Source organism: Mustelus asterias, chromosome 3, assembly GCF_964213995.1.
Source record: "Mustelus asterias chromosome 3, sMusAst1.hap1.1, whole genome shotgun sequence".
Lineage (NCBI taxonomy): Eukaryota > Metazoa > Chordata > Chondrichthyes > Carcharhiniformes > Triakidae > Mustelus > Mustelus asterias.
Genome location: NC_135803.1, coordinates 131,439,782 through 131,455,692, shown reverse-complemented (window position 1 = coordinate 131,455,692; position 15,911 = coordinate 131,439,782). Strand labels below are relative to the sequence as shown.

At 40.3% G+C, this 15,911-nt stretch overlaps 1 protein-coding gene across 3 annotated transcripts in view; it reads right to left on the bottom strand.

The window, feature by feature from the left end:
• dcp1a (decapping mRNA 1A) overlaps positions 1 to 15,911 on the bottom strand; it is a 59,303-nt gene that overhangs the window by 15,400 nt on the left and 27,992 nt on the right. For all 3 annotated transcript variants that reach the window (XM_078209627.1, XM_078209626.1, XM_078209628.1), the window contains 4 exons: positions 12,450 to 12,516; positions 9,645 to 9,783; positions 3,821 to 3,946; positions 1,149 to 1,865 (listed from right to left, as the gene is read on the bottom strand). In XM_078209627.1, coding sequence (XP_078065753.1) covers positions 1,149 to 1,865; positions 3,821 to 3,946; positions 9,645 to 9,783; positions 12,450 to 12,516 — 1,049 coding nt within the window. The remainder of the gene's footprint in view (positions 1 to 1,148; positions 1,866 to 3,820; positions 3,947 to 9,644; positions 9,784 to 12,449; positions 12,517 to 15,911) is intronic.

The window sequence follows — 15,911 nt, the reverse complement described above, 5'->3', positions numbered from 1 at the left end:
TTCAAGCATCCAGCTAGACTACATTTAACTTATAACCTTAACTGTTAATTTCTAAAGTGAAATAATTAATGAGGTTGCAAAGGAGGCAGGAACCCGGTTTGCTTTTTCACCTAGGTATATCATCAATTGGGTGCTGTATCCAAACAGATGGCATGCAAGGCTGTTCAAAAACTTTGCTCGACAATTTTATGAAGAAACCCAAAGGGTAAATCCATTGGTATCTTTTGGATATAATTAGTCTAGCAGATAATGCTTGGAGTTGCCATCCATGTTAATATATCCATGTTATTATGTCCATAATCTACTGCAGCAGCAATCTGAGTCTTGTTGTTTACATTAGCCTACACCCTTTTCCATATCATAGAATGGAAATAGAAACACTGCCAATTTTAACAGCCTGTGCACTGATCATTTTCAATGCACCCAAAACTAGGCAACTGAACATTTAAGGTGCTGTGTCTAGCTTCTTCCCCTGTGCATGTAATCATTTGGATTCCTTTCATACCAATGGTTTAATTCAAAAATCTAATTTGCTGGAAGGTCATCTTGACTATAAGGTTACCCAATTTATATTCTTTAAAGCCCAAAGATAGAGCATGCGTTATCACAAATGGTTGGAGAGAACATTTCAGAATCTCTGGGGTTCTCACATGTTCCAGGGTTTAGGCTTCTTATCACTCAATAACTGTTCAGAGAGAGTGACTCGGAAAATAAAGTTGCAGCTGTATGCTCCTTTGGCATTGCTGCATAGAAGTTAACACTTTTAATGGAAATATCTGCTCCTTCTCTGTTTTATTGTGGGGCCATATAAACAATGAGTAACTGCAGTTGGAATGTTTGTCCAAAAGTTACGTGCACATCTGTGCATATTTTAAATGTTCTCCAACACTAACCCTAACCTGGAAGCGATGCAGGTCTACATTATTGCAATCTTCTCTCCCCAACTCCAAAAAGATACTTTGGGATGCACAAAATTTAATTGAGCCTCGATCTCTCCCTCTTGACATCCATCTTCTCCCTTGCCCTCCTGGATCTAATTAATGTCCACCTTCAAATCCTCCATGACTGCAATACTGAACTTGGTCTTGATTTCTGATTTACAATACAACAGGAGATTAAAAAAGTAAATACATTTTAATAGTTAGTACCTGTAATGAAGCCTCAGTGGTTTTTACATTTGGTTCTTTAAAGCTCTCTGGCGTTACAAGTAGTGGAGAAAAGTTTGCAGCTAATGAGTGTTTGCTGAGAGTTTGGTGCTGCTGATCATGCTGTCGCGTCAGTTTAAGTTTCTGAAGCAGTTCATGACCTTGCGATCCAATATTGGAAGTGCTTCTTTCACCAGTGCCACTCTGTGGTATCTGGTTACTTCCTGAAGTTATGTTCTGGTTGGTACATGTTATTTCAGATGAAAGTGGGCACATCATCAGTGGTGATACTGCTTTGACTTCTTGTTGCAAATTCTGACTGTGGCCATTAGTACTGATGGTGGCCACACTCTGATTAGAAGTAGCTTCAAAATTTAGGGAAGACTGAAAGAGGGGACTGACAGAAATGTCATACATCCGATTGTTTTTGACATCAGATTTCTGGAGTGCAGCCGGTGTCATTAGTACTTGTGCAGTGTCTTCTTGGTAATTCAATCGGGAAAAATTCATTTTGTTATTATGACTTTCAGGACTCCCCAGTTGTTTAAGTTCTATCGATTGTTCATAAGTGAAAGGTAAGACTAAGCTTTGACTTCTTAGTTTGGTGTCCTGCTGAGACATCAATAACATTTCTTGATTAGAGTTCACCAACTGTTCTTTAGTAACAGGTGCTCCAAATAACTCCTCTACAGTCAAATGTTTGCCACCTGAAAGAATATGCTGTGTGAGGAAATAAAAAAAAGGCAGTATTAAAATATTTTACATATTCATAATTATAATTATTGGACAAGTTGACATTTTCTCGAATGAAATGCTGGGAAGACCAAACCCAGTGTATTAGGTTCCTGCCACACATATTGATCCCTGGTCACCATCTGAGGTGGATGGGTGGCACAGTGGCAACCACTGCTGCTTCACAGCGTCAGAGGCCCAGGTTCAATTCCGGCCTCGGGTAACTGTCAGTGTGGAGTTTACATGCTCTCCCATGTCTACGTGGGTTTCCTCCGGGTGCTCCGGTTTCCTCCCACAGTCCAATGATGAGCAGGTTAGGTTGATTGGCCACGTTAAATTGCCCCTTAATGTGTCGGGGGTTAGCTGGGTAAATACGTGGGGTTACGGGGATAGGGCCTGGGTGGGATTGTTGTCAGTGCAGGCTTGATGAACCACTGTTCTGTAGGGATTCTATCAAAGAAATGAACTTGACTTGAGTTTCTGATTCCATGCCTTTCTATTACTAAGATCCTTATTTTCACAACATCACCCACCTCTGCTTATGCTGCAGCTCATTTGCTGCTGAAACCCTCATCCATACCTTTATTACCTATAGGCATGACTATTCCAATGCATTCCCAATCCAATTGCACCCTCTGTAAATCTGAGATCATTTAAAACCCTACTGCCTTATCCTAACATGCCAAGTTCCATTCTCACATCGTCCCTGTGATTGCCTCATTTAAAAAATTTTTGTTCTTGTTTTCAAATCACTCCATGGCCTCGCTCCTCTTCATCTCCTCTAGCCCTACAATCCTTCATGGAGTCATAGAGGTTTACAGCATGGAAACAGGCCCTTCCGCACAACTTGTCCATGCCGCCCTTATTTTTTTTTAAAAAACCCCTAAGCTAATCCCAATTGCCCACATTTGGCACATATCCCTCTATACCCATCATACCCATGTAACTATCTAAATGCTTTTTAAAAGATAAAATTGTACCCGCCTCTACTACTACCTCTGGCAGCTTGTTCCAGACACTCACCACCCTGTGTGAAAAAATTGCCCCTCTGGACACTTTTGTATCTCTCCCCTCTCACCTTAAACCTATGCCCTCTAGTTTTAGACTCCCCTACCTTTGGGAAAAGATATTGACTATCTACCTTGTCTATGCCCCTCATTATTTTATAGACCTCTATAAGGTCATCCCCTCAGCCTCCTACGCTCCAGAGAAAAAAGTCCCAGTCTATTCAGCCTCTCCTTATAACTCAATCCATCAAGTCCCGGTAGCATCCTAGTAAATCTTTTCTGCACTCTTTCTAGTTTAATAATTTCTTTTCTATAATAGGGTAACCAGAATTGCACACAGTATTCCAAATGTGGCCTTACCAATGTCTTGTACAACTTCAACAAGACGTTCCAACTCCTGTATTCAATGTTCTGACCGATGAAACCAAGCATGCCGAATTCCTTCTTCACCACTCTGTCCACCTGTGACTCCACTTTCAAGGAGCTATGAATATGTACCCCTAGATCTCTTTGTTCTGTAACTCTCCCCAATGCCCTACCATTAACTGAATAAGTCCTGCCCTGGTTCAATCTACCAAAATGCATCACCTCGCATTTGTCTAAATTAAACTCCATCTGCCATTCATCAGCCCACTGGCCCAATTGATCAAGATCCCGCTGCAATTGGATCTATGCTCCTCCAATTTTGGTCTCTTGTGCAACTCTTATTTTCACTGCTTTGCCATTCGTAGACAAGCTTTCAGTTGCCTAGGTCCAAACCTGGAATTTTCCACCTAAATCTCTTCGTCTCCCCACCTCCTTAAAACCCACTTCTTTGATTTGTCCCAATATCTCCTTTTGTGGCCTAGTTTCAAATGAAGCGGCTTGGGATATTTTATTACATTAACTTGTCAACAGCAAGTTGTTGTTGTTAAAATCATAATTGAATAAAATTACCTTGTTGTGGTGCTGTGCTGGAGAAGAGCTATGTTCATCAATTGATGATTTTTTCACTGCTAGGCCTACAGTGCTGTGTATGCCTGGAGAACTTGATAAAATACTCGAATCACCAAATTGACACGTCTAAAAGAGAAACAGATATTTTTTTAAGTCAAACATTATATTCAATATTGATTCAGTTGTTAACATTTCAGCTGTGGCGATATCAATTGGTACCAGAGGAAAACTAAGAGTCCAGGTTCTATAAAATGTAATTACATTGATTAAACTGAAAGCTTCAATAGAGAGCAGCCATGGACATACTCTCAATTTCTCTATCTACGTTCATGGCACGTCACCACCACTAGATGGCAACTAAACTCCTTTATTACAAAAAGAAAAATATGCTAATTGCTAGTTTAAATGATACATAAAACTTAAGTTAGCACTGATTCAAAGTAAATGTGATTATTTCTAGCATTTATGTACCTTGAAGAAGCAGAAGTGTTCAACTGAAATCTAACATCTCAAGATCAAAAATCCAGTAACACTCATGTTAAGCAGTTTACACAACTCAATGATCTGATGTGAGCTTAAAATGGACAAGTCTGGGGCGAGGGCGAATGGAGAAATTCTCGTTACACAAAGTGTGAGCTTATGTTAAAAGAACAAAACAATGTTCTTTTTAATTCCTTTGATTTCCAAAAAATATCCAATTTGCTCTTTCTCTGCATCATTTAGTTCCAGTGACAGACAACAGGGCATTCCAAGCTTTTGTACTCATGGGTAAAGAGCTTTGGGGCCTTGTGGGAAAAAGAAAGCTTCCACAAATGTTAGACTTTTCAAATGCTGATATACGAATACATGTTGTCCTGATAGGGAAGCAGCACTGAAATTCAACAGGACAAGGCAGCAAACAAAAATCATAAGCGCAAATCTAATTAATGTCCCAGTTTTCTCTAAACTCTCGTCTGAATTTGGAACTTGATGACGCAAGTTTCTGGGTCTTCTCAGTAGTTTTATTGTGCGTATGTCAAAGAGTATCAACATTTAATTCCAAAACAAATTTTCAAAGAGGACAAAGAACAAAGAAAATTACAGCACAGGAACAGGTCCTTCGGCCCTCCAAACCTGCACCGACCATGCTGCCCAACTGAACTAAAACCCCCCCACCCTTCTATTCCCAACCTATTCATGCATTTGTCAAGACGCCCCTTAAAAGTCACCATCGTATCTGCTTCCACTACCTCCCCCAGCAACGAGTTCCAGGAACCCACCACCCTCTGTGTAAAAAAACCTGCCTCGTACATCTCCTTTAAACCTTGCCCCTCCCACCTTAAACCTGTGCCCCCCAGTAATTGACTCTTCCGCCCTGGGAAAAAGCTTCTGACTATCCACTCTGTCCATGCCCCTCAGATTTCATTTCAATAATTCATCAGTTATAGATGACTTGAAAGATTGATGTCAAAATACATCTTTGTAGGTTTGCATTATCCTTCATTGCATGTGTGTTCTCATTGACCTCTGATATGGTCTCATGTGGTTGGGATGGAAGTGCTAATTTCTGCCAAGATGTTGGGCTGAATTTTCCCAAAAGATTTCCAAGCGTCATAAAGTGAGAAAACAGGAGTTGTCCACGCCAGTCTCAGGCTCGCTCCATCTTGCCATCTTACGACACTCAGTGCAATGAAGGAGCCCCCATGTGAATCACGCTGTTATGGAGGCTCCAGGCACCCGACTCGCCCAAAGTGGCCACAGCTGTCAACAAGGGGGAAACTGCATTTAAGTGCTAACGATGCACTCACAGTCAGCCACACCAGGAAGATGGCACTGTGCAGAACAGCTCCACGCTTTACGCAGGGAGAGCTGGGATGGCTGCTGGACGCCATGGAGGAGAGGAGGGTCATCTTCTTCCCCCAAGACGGTCGACGGCCCAGAGCTTGGGACGGCAATGCGGCCTGGGAAGTGGTGGCAGTGGCACCAGTTCTCAAGCACTGACATAGAGGACCAGCGGTCAGTACAGAAAGAAACTGAATGACCTCCTTCAGGCAGCAAGGGCGAGTGTTCATCCTGTCCTGCCAGCAGTCCCGTCTGTCACGCCAGGAACGTTCACATCAATCCACCCTGACATCCAGTGGGCCTCCCAGTCCCTTCCCCCAACCCCTCTGGCACCCCCCCGTCACAAACCCTACCTGCTGAGACACGGCACCAACATATGCCATCCCATTGCCCCATCACCGACACCCTTCGAGCCATCAGGCTTTCAATCCGTCCCTTTTGTCCCCGCTGGAGAAGATAGCCCATAACAGAAGGGAGTGGGAGAAAACCAGATGTGGGTCCATAAGTTCATAAGATATAGGAGCAGAATTAGGCCATTCGGCCCATCAAGTCCGCTCTGCCATTTGATCATGGCTGATATGCTCCTCATCCCCATAACCTTTCAACTCATTACCAATTAAAAATCTGTCTAACTCCTCAAATTTACTCACTGTCCCAGCATCCACTGTACTTTGGGGTAGCCAATTCCACAGATTCACAACCCTTTGGGAGAAATAGTTTCTCTTCAACTCTGTTTTAAATTTGCTACCCCTTATCCTAAGACTATGACTTCTCATCCTAGAATGCCCCATCAGCAGAAGGATCCGCTCCACATCTACTTTATCCATACCTTTTATCATCTTGAATAGCTGCGTCCCCTGACTCCATTCGAGGAGCGTGCCATCATAGGAGGCCGAGGAGATAGCTGTGACTGACAACCGGGTTGGTATGCACCACAGAGATGAGGAGCCACAAGACCTTCATTCAAGTCAAGTAAATTGCAATGTGCCAGATACCTGTCCCTCCCTTGCACCAAACTATATGTCTTGTGTTGCAGGTGATGACTCCGATGAGGCCAGGCCATCAGGAGTTGTCACCACCGCCACCCCTCCCCAACATGGCCCCCCCTGACACCCCCATCGACACCTCAGAGAACAGCTCCTACCAGTCGACACAGGCATCACACGCAGCATCCACCAGCATAGATATGGGTCATCATGGTGGGACATATCAGCAGTGAGACTTCTGGGTCACCTTCTGGTATGCACCACGCAGGCTTACATGCACATCAGGTGGAGGTGGAACACCCAAGGGCTCGGGCAGGCAGAGGTCTGCCAGAGCTGAAGAAACAGCTGGCTCCCAACCAGGTACCAAGCTGCTGGGATCAGTTCTCCAGAAGCTGCTGGAGATTTTTTTAAATACTTTTCCAATTCAATCAAATCAAATCCAATTCAGAGTCTCAACAAGTTGAGACATTTCAGATCCAGGCTGACAAGACAGGGCGAGCGACCAAACCACCCTGTCCTGGGCCTGATCTACATGAGTCAAGCTGATTGGAGAAGGGGGAGGATCCTCCTCCAAGACTTGAGCTCATTTGCGTCTTAGCCAATAGGCCGAGATGCCGCTTTTAAAAATTGCTTCATATGAAACATATGAAGCCTCAGCGTAACCTAATGACCTCGACCAAGCGCGGCCGACCATGGGCTGCCGTCCAGACACTTGATCTTAGCCAAAAGGCCGAGAAGCTGCTGGAGATGCAGAGACAGAGATGGGGATTGTGGGGGTGAGGTCAGCAACATTCCAGCAACTGCGAGGCCATTTGGAGGGGTCCAGCAGCCTTCAGGTGATGGTGTTGGTATTGCGTGGCACTCAGGTCAACACTGCAAGGGTGATGTCCACAGTAGAAAGCCTGGGGCAGGAAATAGTTGCCATGGGTGGCAGGGTCCAAGGCATGGCCAAGTCATTCAGAACCATGGCCGAGGGCCTCGGGAGCATGCTGGCAGCACAAAGGATCATGGCTATGGGCTTCAGGCTATCGTTGAGGGGCTCCAGAAATTGGTCCAGACTCAGTGGGCTATCAGTGAGGGCTCTCATACCATGGTGCAGACGCATTTGGGTCTCCAGGACTGGCAGAGCCAAGTGATGCAGAGGTTTCTGGAGCTCACTCCAGCCTCTGTCCCACAGAGAGACCCAAGGGCCCACGGGCATCCTGAGGGAGGAGAAAGAGCTGGAGCTCATACCACGGCATTCCACCCAGGAGATCCCAGCCGTCCAAACCCTCCGAATTCCCCATTCCTGACACCGGTGCAACAGACTGAACAGAGTGGCACCCAAAAGTCGGCCAGGGTCCCAACCCCCCCAGGGGAAACCTGCCAAGGGGATCACAGGCTATGGAAAACAGCTGACTGCCTCAATCTCTGATGTGCATCCTGGGAGTCACCTAGACGTAACGGTTGGCCACATAAGATTAAGTTGTAGGGTCACCAAGAGGGCATGGGTGATTGTTGTCAGCTTCCGCCACAAGTGAAAATGAGCCCTTTCGTATCTAGACTCAAAAGGTGAAGAACAACTAGCAACATTTAGAGTTTTCCTTTGTAAAAACAAAAAAGGGCCGCAGAGCACAAAAATTAGAATTATGCTAGATCTTTACAATATACTGGCTATGTCCAATTCTGGACACACTTTTAGCAAAGATGTTGCGGCCTTGAAGAGCGCGCAGAGGATATTTACTGGACTGATCAAGGATGAATTATTCTGGTTATGTGGAAAGATGACGAGAGAAACTGGGATTGTGTTCCTTGGAACAGAAAAGGTTAATGAGAGATTTGATATAGATATTCAAAATCTTGAGTTCTGGTGGAGTGAGGAACAGTTTCCAGTGACAGAGGGATCAGTAACCAAAGGGCACAGGTGTAATTTAAGAGCCAGAAGCAACATGAGCTAAAGGATCATTACGTAGCATGTTATGATCTAGAAAAGTACTACCTGAAAATGTTGTAACAGATTCAATAATAATTTTAAAAGGGAAGTGGAAAAAAAATCTGAAAATGAAATGGGACAAAGCCGGGGAGTGGGACTAATTGGATAACTGTCAAAGAGCTAACACACGCACAATGGGCCGAATGGTCTCCTATGTTGCAACATTCTATGATTCTATGGCTAGTATTCTAATCCATTTTGGATCCAGCAGCTGCTACTGTTATTCTCACATTCATAACTGGATATATTTGCCTTTGACATTCATCCTTGCATCATATCTGAACAGATTCTAGCATCTCCATACAAGTGCAAACAGTTTTGAAGCTGGATAAAACCCTTCATCAAGAAATTATTTTCAAATCAATTTTAATTTGTTTGCAATTTACAAGAGTTCTTGCCTTCCCTTTGGGTTTATGTTTCAGGGAAGGATTTTTCAAATGCATGTAAATTAGTCACTGTGGCCAAGTATGATTTCAACATGACAGGATTACTTCAGTGTTTAATCCTTATTAATTGAACTTTTACAATACCAACATTCTTTTGCAATTAAATGGACATAAAGGTTTAGAAGTTTTTTCTTAAAAAACAGAATACACAACATCTGGATACACAAATGCTATGAACGTTCATCATCCAGAAAGGTGAAGGTTGCAAGTCAACTTCAAGCCTTCCTTGTTGCGAATCCAAAATAATAAAAAACTCAGCCTTTGGAAGAGGAAGAATGAATCTTTGTAGCAGTATGCAAAATATAAACAACTTCTTATTACTGGTACTTACTGTTGAGTGGTGTGACAGTCACATACTGTGATTTGTTAAATAATGTGAGATCTTCAAGAGATTATCTTTCAGCTTCCCAAAATAGAAGTGCAACATTCATAGAAACTAGAAGCAGTAGGCCATTCAGCCCTTCGAGCCTGCTCCGCCATTCATTTTGATCATGGCTGATCATCGAATTCAATATCCTGATCCCCCCCCTTCCCCCATATCCTTTGATCCCTTTTCATTATTTCAGTTTTTATGAATGTTAAACAGTTTAAATCCTTACTTGTTCATACTCTTCCTTGGCTTTGCTAAGCATGTCTAGGATGTCAATAGGATATTCTTCATCGTATCCATTGGGTTTGTTCGGAGTGGTTCTCCCCGGAGATTCTTGCTGGGCTCTCTGCGCTTCCATTTGCACCACCCTAAGGGAACAGCAGCACAAGTATTATACCAAGTAGGCAGCAAGAAAATACTATCCATTCAGATTAGACGGTCCTAAATTTAAACCCTGGTCCATGTTTAACTTAAGTTTCTCTTAGCTTGGTGTGGCACGTTCAAACTGACAAGGCAGCAGGGGAAAGGAGCTGAAGAATTAAGAGGCATTGTTCCTGATGATTGCTATCCAGTGACTTCTGCTGGAAGGTGCACTTGTGAACATTTGGGGAGAACAGAATCAAGGAATTACTCCTCTTTCTTAATTATCTACAAATAAAACCTTCCACAATTCATTTAGCACTTCAAGCTCATGTTCTCCTTGGTCAAAATGTTTACAAAAAATTAATTTGTTTGGTAGTACAGAACTTTATAATATTTCACTAAACTGTTCATTTTGGCATCTAACCATCACAAATTTTATTTGGTCCAAAATCATACGATTCAAGATCTCACCTGTATTAGTCTGATACACAGTTGCTATCATTGTTACAACTCTAATGACTCGCTGTGCACCAGTAAACTGCTTTCAAGATCCTTGTCTCGAAATCCTTGTGTGGCCTTGCCCCATCCTATTTGGGGATGATTCTCTATTTATATTTTGTCTGTCACATTCCCTCCGCTCCGGCACTAGATGTCAAGCTTGTGGCAATCACACCCGCCCTCATATTTACTGATGGGGGAAAAAAAAAAGACATCCCTCATGGGGGAATCTAGAACTAGAATTTCAACATAAGCGGCCTCCCATTTACAGTGAAGATGAAGAGGAATTTCTTTGCTCTGAAGGTCATTAGTCTTTGGAATTCTCTTCCCCAGCAAGCAGTGGAAGCAGGATCGCTGAATATTTTTAAGGCAGAGTTAGACAGATTTTTTGCTGACAAAGGAGTCCAGGATTATGGGGGGATAGTTAACAGAGAAGTAAAGTTAAGGCCAGAATCAGATCAGCGTGATATTACTGAATGGCAGAACAGGCACGTGATGCCAAATGTCCTGCTCCTATTTCTTATGTTTTATGAAAGCCTGTCCTTGACCTTATCCTTGATCTACAGCTGTCAAATTCTCACCAGCTACAATTTCCCCTGCACTCCCCTTAAACTCTTACATGCAAGGCATTATAAAAATGGTTACATTGGAATGCTGCTCACTATTGATGTTCATACATGAAGGTTAGCTCCTGGGCAGACTCAATTAACTCATATCCCAGCAGTATAACGGAAGTATTTATTTGTGGTGCAATTGCTTTGCAAGATCCAAATTCAAATTTCTAGAATGTATTCATTGTAATTGTTTACAGCTACAGAATGTAGGTGTTTTCACAGTCGAGATAAAAATTTACTTCACTGACTTCAAAGTTGCACAATTACATTTTGGTTAGACCTACCAAGCTAGGAATGTCTGATAGTCCACAATTGTCTGCTTTACATCAATGTCAGAACATCGCTCAACAAGCTTCTCACCACCACGGCTCCAGAGACAGAAAACATTTTATGTACTTTATCAGTCTCAAGTAGTAAGAAACATTGATATCAATTATCGTAACAATTAAATGTTTGTTAGAGCAAATTAGAGTACACATTTTTTTTTAAAAAGGTACAGAATATTCAAATCTTGTACAAAAGTTTCCTATTTAGCAACTTATTTTCTGCAGTTACTCCATTAATTCACTTCTGCATCTGGGACACTTCCAAGTTTTTCAATTCAACAAATTAAGTAATACTGGGGAGTGGTGGTGGTGGTGGTTAGGTGATTTGTATAGTTGTATTCCCATTAATTCAGCACCTGAAACTAAGTGTGACATACTGGAACCGTTAACACTTAAAATAATTGAGAGCATTTTCACACCTATATTAATTTGAATGTAAAAAACTGTAATTTCACTTAGAGAAAAAAAGACAAAGACAGAATGCTGACCTTCCTGGTTGATACAACTTAAATGAACAAGGCAACAGCTGTCACAAGAGCAGGTGCACTAACACGACTACCGCATCAATAAATATGTCATGCCATTATAGCCAAAATTAAAATCTCAGCGGATATATTAGAATTTACTTTAAAATCAATCCCAACTAACTTTGCATGCAATGTCTGAAAAAGTACTTTTCTTTGTTTCATATTTCTTCAACGCATTTCCGTACTGTAGTTAGGCTGGGAGAAATCAGTGCAAGATCACCCATCTATTTTGGAAGGGATTGCATCATACTGGTGACTAAATATTATTGAGGTTTCATAAAAGCAAAGAATTAATAATGCAACAGTAAGCCAACTGGAATGCAAATCACCAGATGCAACATTATTATTTACACTACGGATTTGAAATGAACACAGTTCAATGTGCTTCATTTGCCTGGCTGGTCAGGGTGCAGAAAAAAAATAAAAAAACAAGCACAATAATCTGCAGACTGAGAGGAGAGATGGGACAAACTGAACAAGGGAGATTTTGTTTAATGGATTAAAACACAGTAATTTAACAAAACAGGTTTAAAATCTGCACTTTCTTGAACTCGTTAAAAGGTTTTTGAAACTGGCAATAATGCCCCCAGACAGGAGAATGTGACCTTAACTTGAAATTTTGGAAAGGAATCTTAAAAATTGAGAGCACGGTAACTATATCTTATAAAATAAGCTGACTTAACAGCATGCAAATTTCAGTCCTTACTTTGACATCAGTTGTGCAATTCGTTGACAGTCATTCTTGTCATAAAACCAGATGCTGTAAATGGACACTAACAAAGAAAGATAAAAAAATAAGCCAAGATCATTTTATTCAACTCCCAACATCTGTTTTTCATAGGACTTCAATTTCTACCACCGATGAAAATTCTCTAACATTCTGCCGTTTGTAATTTGATTATTATTTTCTTGTTTCCTGGACAAGTAGAATGGTGGGCAACAGTTTGGTTTACCAACAAACAATGTCTCAACTGATGGGATGTAGATTTGCATCAGATATTTATTGCAATCCATCAATTGTAGGTGTTTTGCCCAGAAAAGATGAGTTTCTCCAGCTGCTCTTGAATACCTAGTAATTATAGCACAAACACCAGTGGCAAACGTCTCGCAGCCAGCCATCTGTTCACCCATTTCCTTGAATAGTGCTATATGGAGGAAGAAAATCAGCTAAAAACAGGGAAATTGGAAGGATAACAAGACCATAAAAAGAGGAAAACAAAAACTCAATTCAAACTCTGTTGTTCTTTGCAATTTATGAACAGTCTCTCATTTATCTAGGTGTTTTCAAAAATTAACTGATCTAGGAGTGTAGAGCAAACATTGGAACAGTTAGCATTTAATGGTAAACACCGATTCCTTTTCCATCAAACTCCTTCAGTATATAATCTTAATGGCCCAACAAGCTTTCATCTGAGCTACATAGTTGCTAAAAAGACATAAAAGACATGTAATCATAAATGACAGCTTAATGGGCAATGTGGTAATATTTGAACTGATTACTTTAAGAGAGCCACCAGCTATATTGGTCTGTTATCATATCTGATGTTTCACATTTTGTTTCTGGAAAGCAGTCCTGAAGGGTTACCATTAGCTCTAATCATAACCATCAAAGAGCACAGACAAATGATTAGTGTTCATTAGCATTACTTTTATTACTAGAACTGTTTGTTCCTTTTGCAGGCTTTCTGGATATAGCAAGACTTGAAAATTTAAATTGAAATATTTTCATGTGCTTCAGTTTAAAATTAAGACTTCTTTTTAAAAAAAGTAACCCATAACAAGGTCTATTTTGGAATGTACTTAATTAAATCCTGAATACCACATTTAGAGACCATACTATAGATTAGTTGCCTTCAAGTCATTAAAAATAATTTATTTTAATAACATTGCTTTTGAAGTCACTTCCACTTTGCTTTAGATCATCTCTCTGTACAAGATCTTAAACCACATAAAATGGTTTTAATCAACAAGAAAACAAAACTGCCGTGGTTACAATAAGCCAAATTGTGTCCTTCTGCACTGTACATTTTCCATAAGGTTCAAAAAAATGCTAAATTGTACAAATAAAAAGGTTCATTGCTATTCATTTGCATGACTTCCACTGTTTAACATTATTTTTAAAATAACCAATTAATAAAAAATGCTTCATTCACTACGTTGTAATAGTGCAAAGTGAACAAAAATTGACATTCAAAAGGAAATTAAATCCACGCATGTTTCCAATGTTTTAATTTTGAGGAGGAAAAAGATACATTTTGAACTCAGCAGGTTCATTAAAGAGGGCAGGTATTTTAAGAAGTATAATTTCTGTTGGGCGAGCACTTTGGAATGCTCCAACAGTGGTACACAAACCCATAACGTCTTTTATTCGCCCTCTCATTCTATCTTAGGTTTTCCAATCGTGCTCCCCCTCTATTAATGGCGGATTTAGGACTGCTCTCACAAGAAAGAATACAATTTGGAGACAGAACTATCAAAGACCATTGCAACACTCACAGGAGTATTTAAGGATCAACAAAATAATAAAATACTGCATTGGAAATGGAAAATATGGTGTTGGACTAAATGCAACGGAATCTGGTGCCAAAGGCTCAAATAAAAATAATTCCATTAGCATCCTTACTTCAGCTTATTCCATACATCCTGTAAACTTAGAACTGAAGCATTGCGGGAATAAAACAATCTGATTTGTAAATAAACTGCTGCATTGCGAACTATTTTTAGTCAAGAAGTTTTGCCCGCACGTTAGTACATCCTTAGCCCTATTCCTCAATGTAAATATTTGATCAGACATTAACATATACACACATACACAGACCATTTAGTTCATGTTTCAGCTTATTACTATAGCTGTTCCTCATTCAGAAATCTAAACTAAAAGGCAGTACAATTGCATTATTTTACATTTATAGCAATCTTCACAATGGGGTAACCTGTTAGATAAATTTAAGATCTTAGTGGGAAAAATCAAATACAGAATGTAACGTCCACAGAAAGACATTGTTCAAAACAATTTAAAATTATCCAAAAGTTGGTTTGTTTCCAGCTAATCTTGCTTGGGTATTTATATTCAATTTTAGCCAATGAAATGCAAGATGATCAAATACTGCACTGCATACAACACCATGTTAAAATAAAGGATTCAACATACAATTTGTCACATTTCCCTCAACCAGAAACTCTTCCCCCAGGGTGGCCCAGAAACAATGTCAGAGTTAACTCTACTATAAATCCCAAATGCCTCACATATCTGTTGTCACTGATAAGCTCAGCTGCCACTATGTTTCTCAAAATCAGGCATCCATTAACTCTGGCATTGCATCCCTTCACCTAACTTTAATTGTTTTTTTAAACTTTGCTTCCAACAACTGGAGGCTGGATGAAAGCAATTGTGAATTGTGCAAGTGCACTTGAAGATGTAACTGCGACAGCGAGTTGCTGATTTTAAGTAGCTTGTATTTTCAGGATATAAGTAGCAGTTACTGCACTGAATGCTACAAGATATTTCCATCTCTTATCAGCAGCTAGATGGACACAGAGTTCTACGTAAATGATCCACAATTCTTCGGTGATCTGACTGAAACATGGCGCTTACTCATCTTGGCATTCGTCTCTGATCAAACAACTTTTGGATATCATACCCATCATTAATGAATATGAATATTCAAAGTTTTTCAAAGAAACTACTTCTTAAAAAATGGGATTCCCATGAAGAATTCTGTGCCAAATATAAAGGGACTGTTATAAGTGAAACAGACTTAGAACCATACTTCTTTAAGACTAGAACAAGTAAGTGTTTACTTTGTTTCTGTTTAAAAGTGTTTGTTTCATCTTTATATCAGGAATAAGTAGTACCAAAGGGAAGTTAATATGCTGGACTATTTTCTCAGTGATTAATGATCTATATATTTTATTGAATATCTTGCAAAAGATTTTTGAGAGTGCAGCTTTAGGAAACTTGTTTGATAAATAATCTCAAGATTCAAATGCATCATTTAAGACCTTATGAAATATATTAAATTATTTGATTTAAAAAAAAATTGAAATGACTATGGAATTTACAAACTATAGCTGTCTAAAGTCTGTTTGCTTTTCATCTTTTAACTGCTTGCAGACATTGCAAATATTTTACAATTCTAAACATAACAGTAATAAAACAAAAAGATTA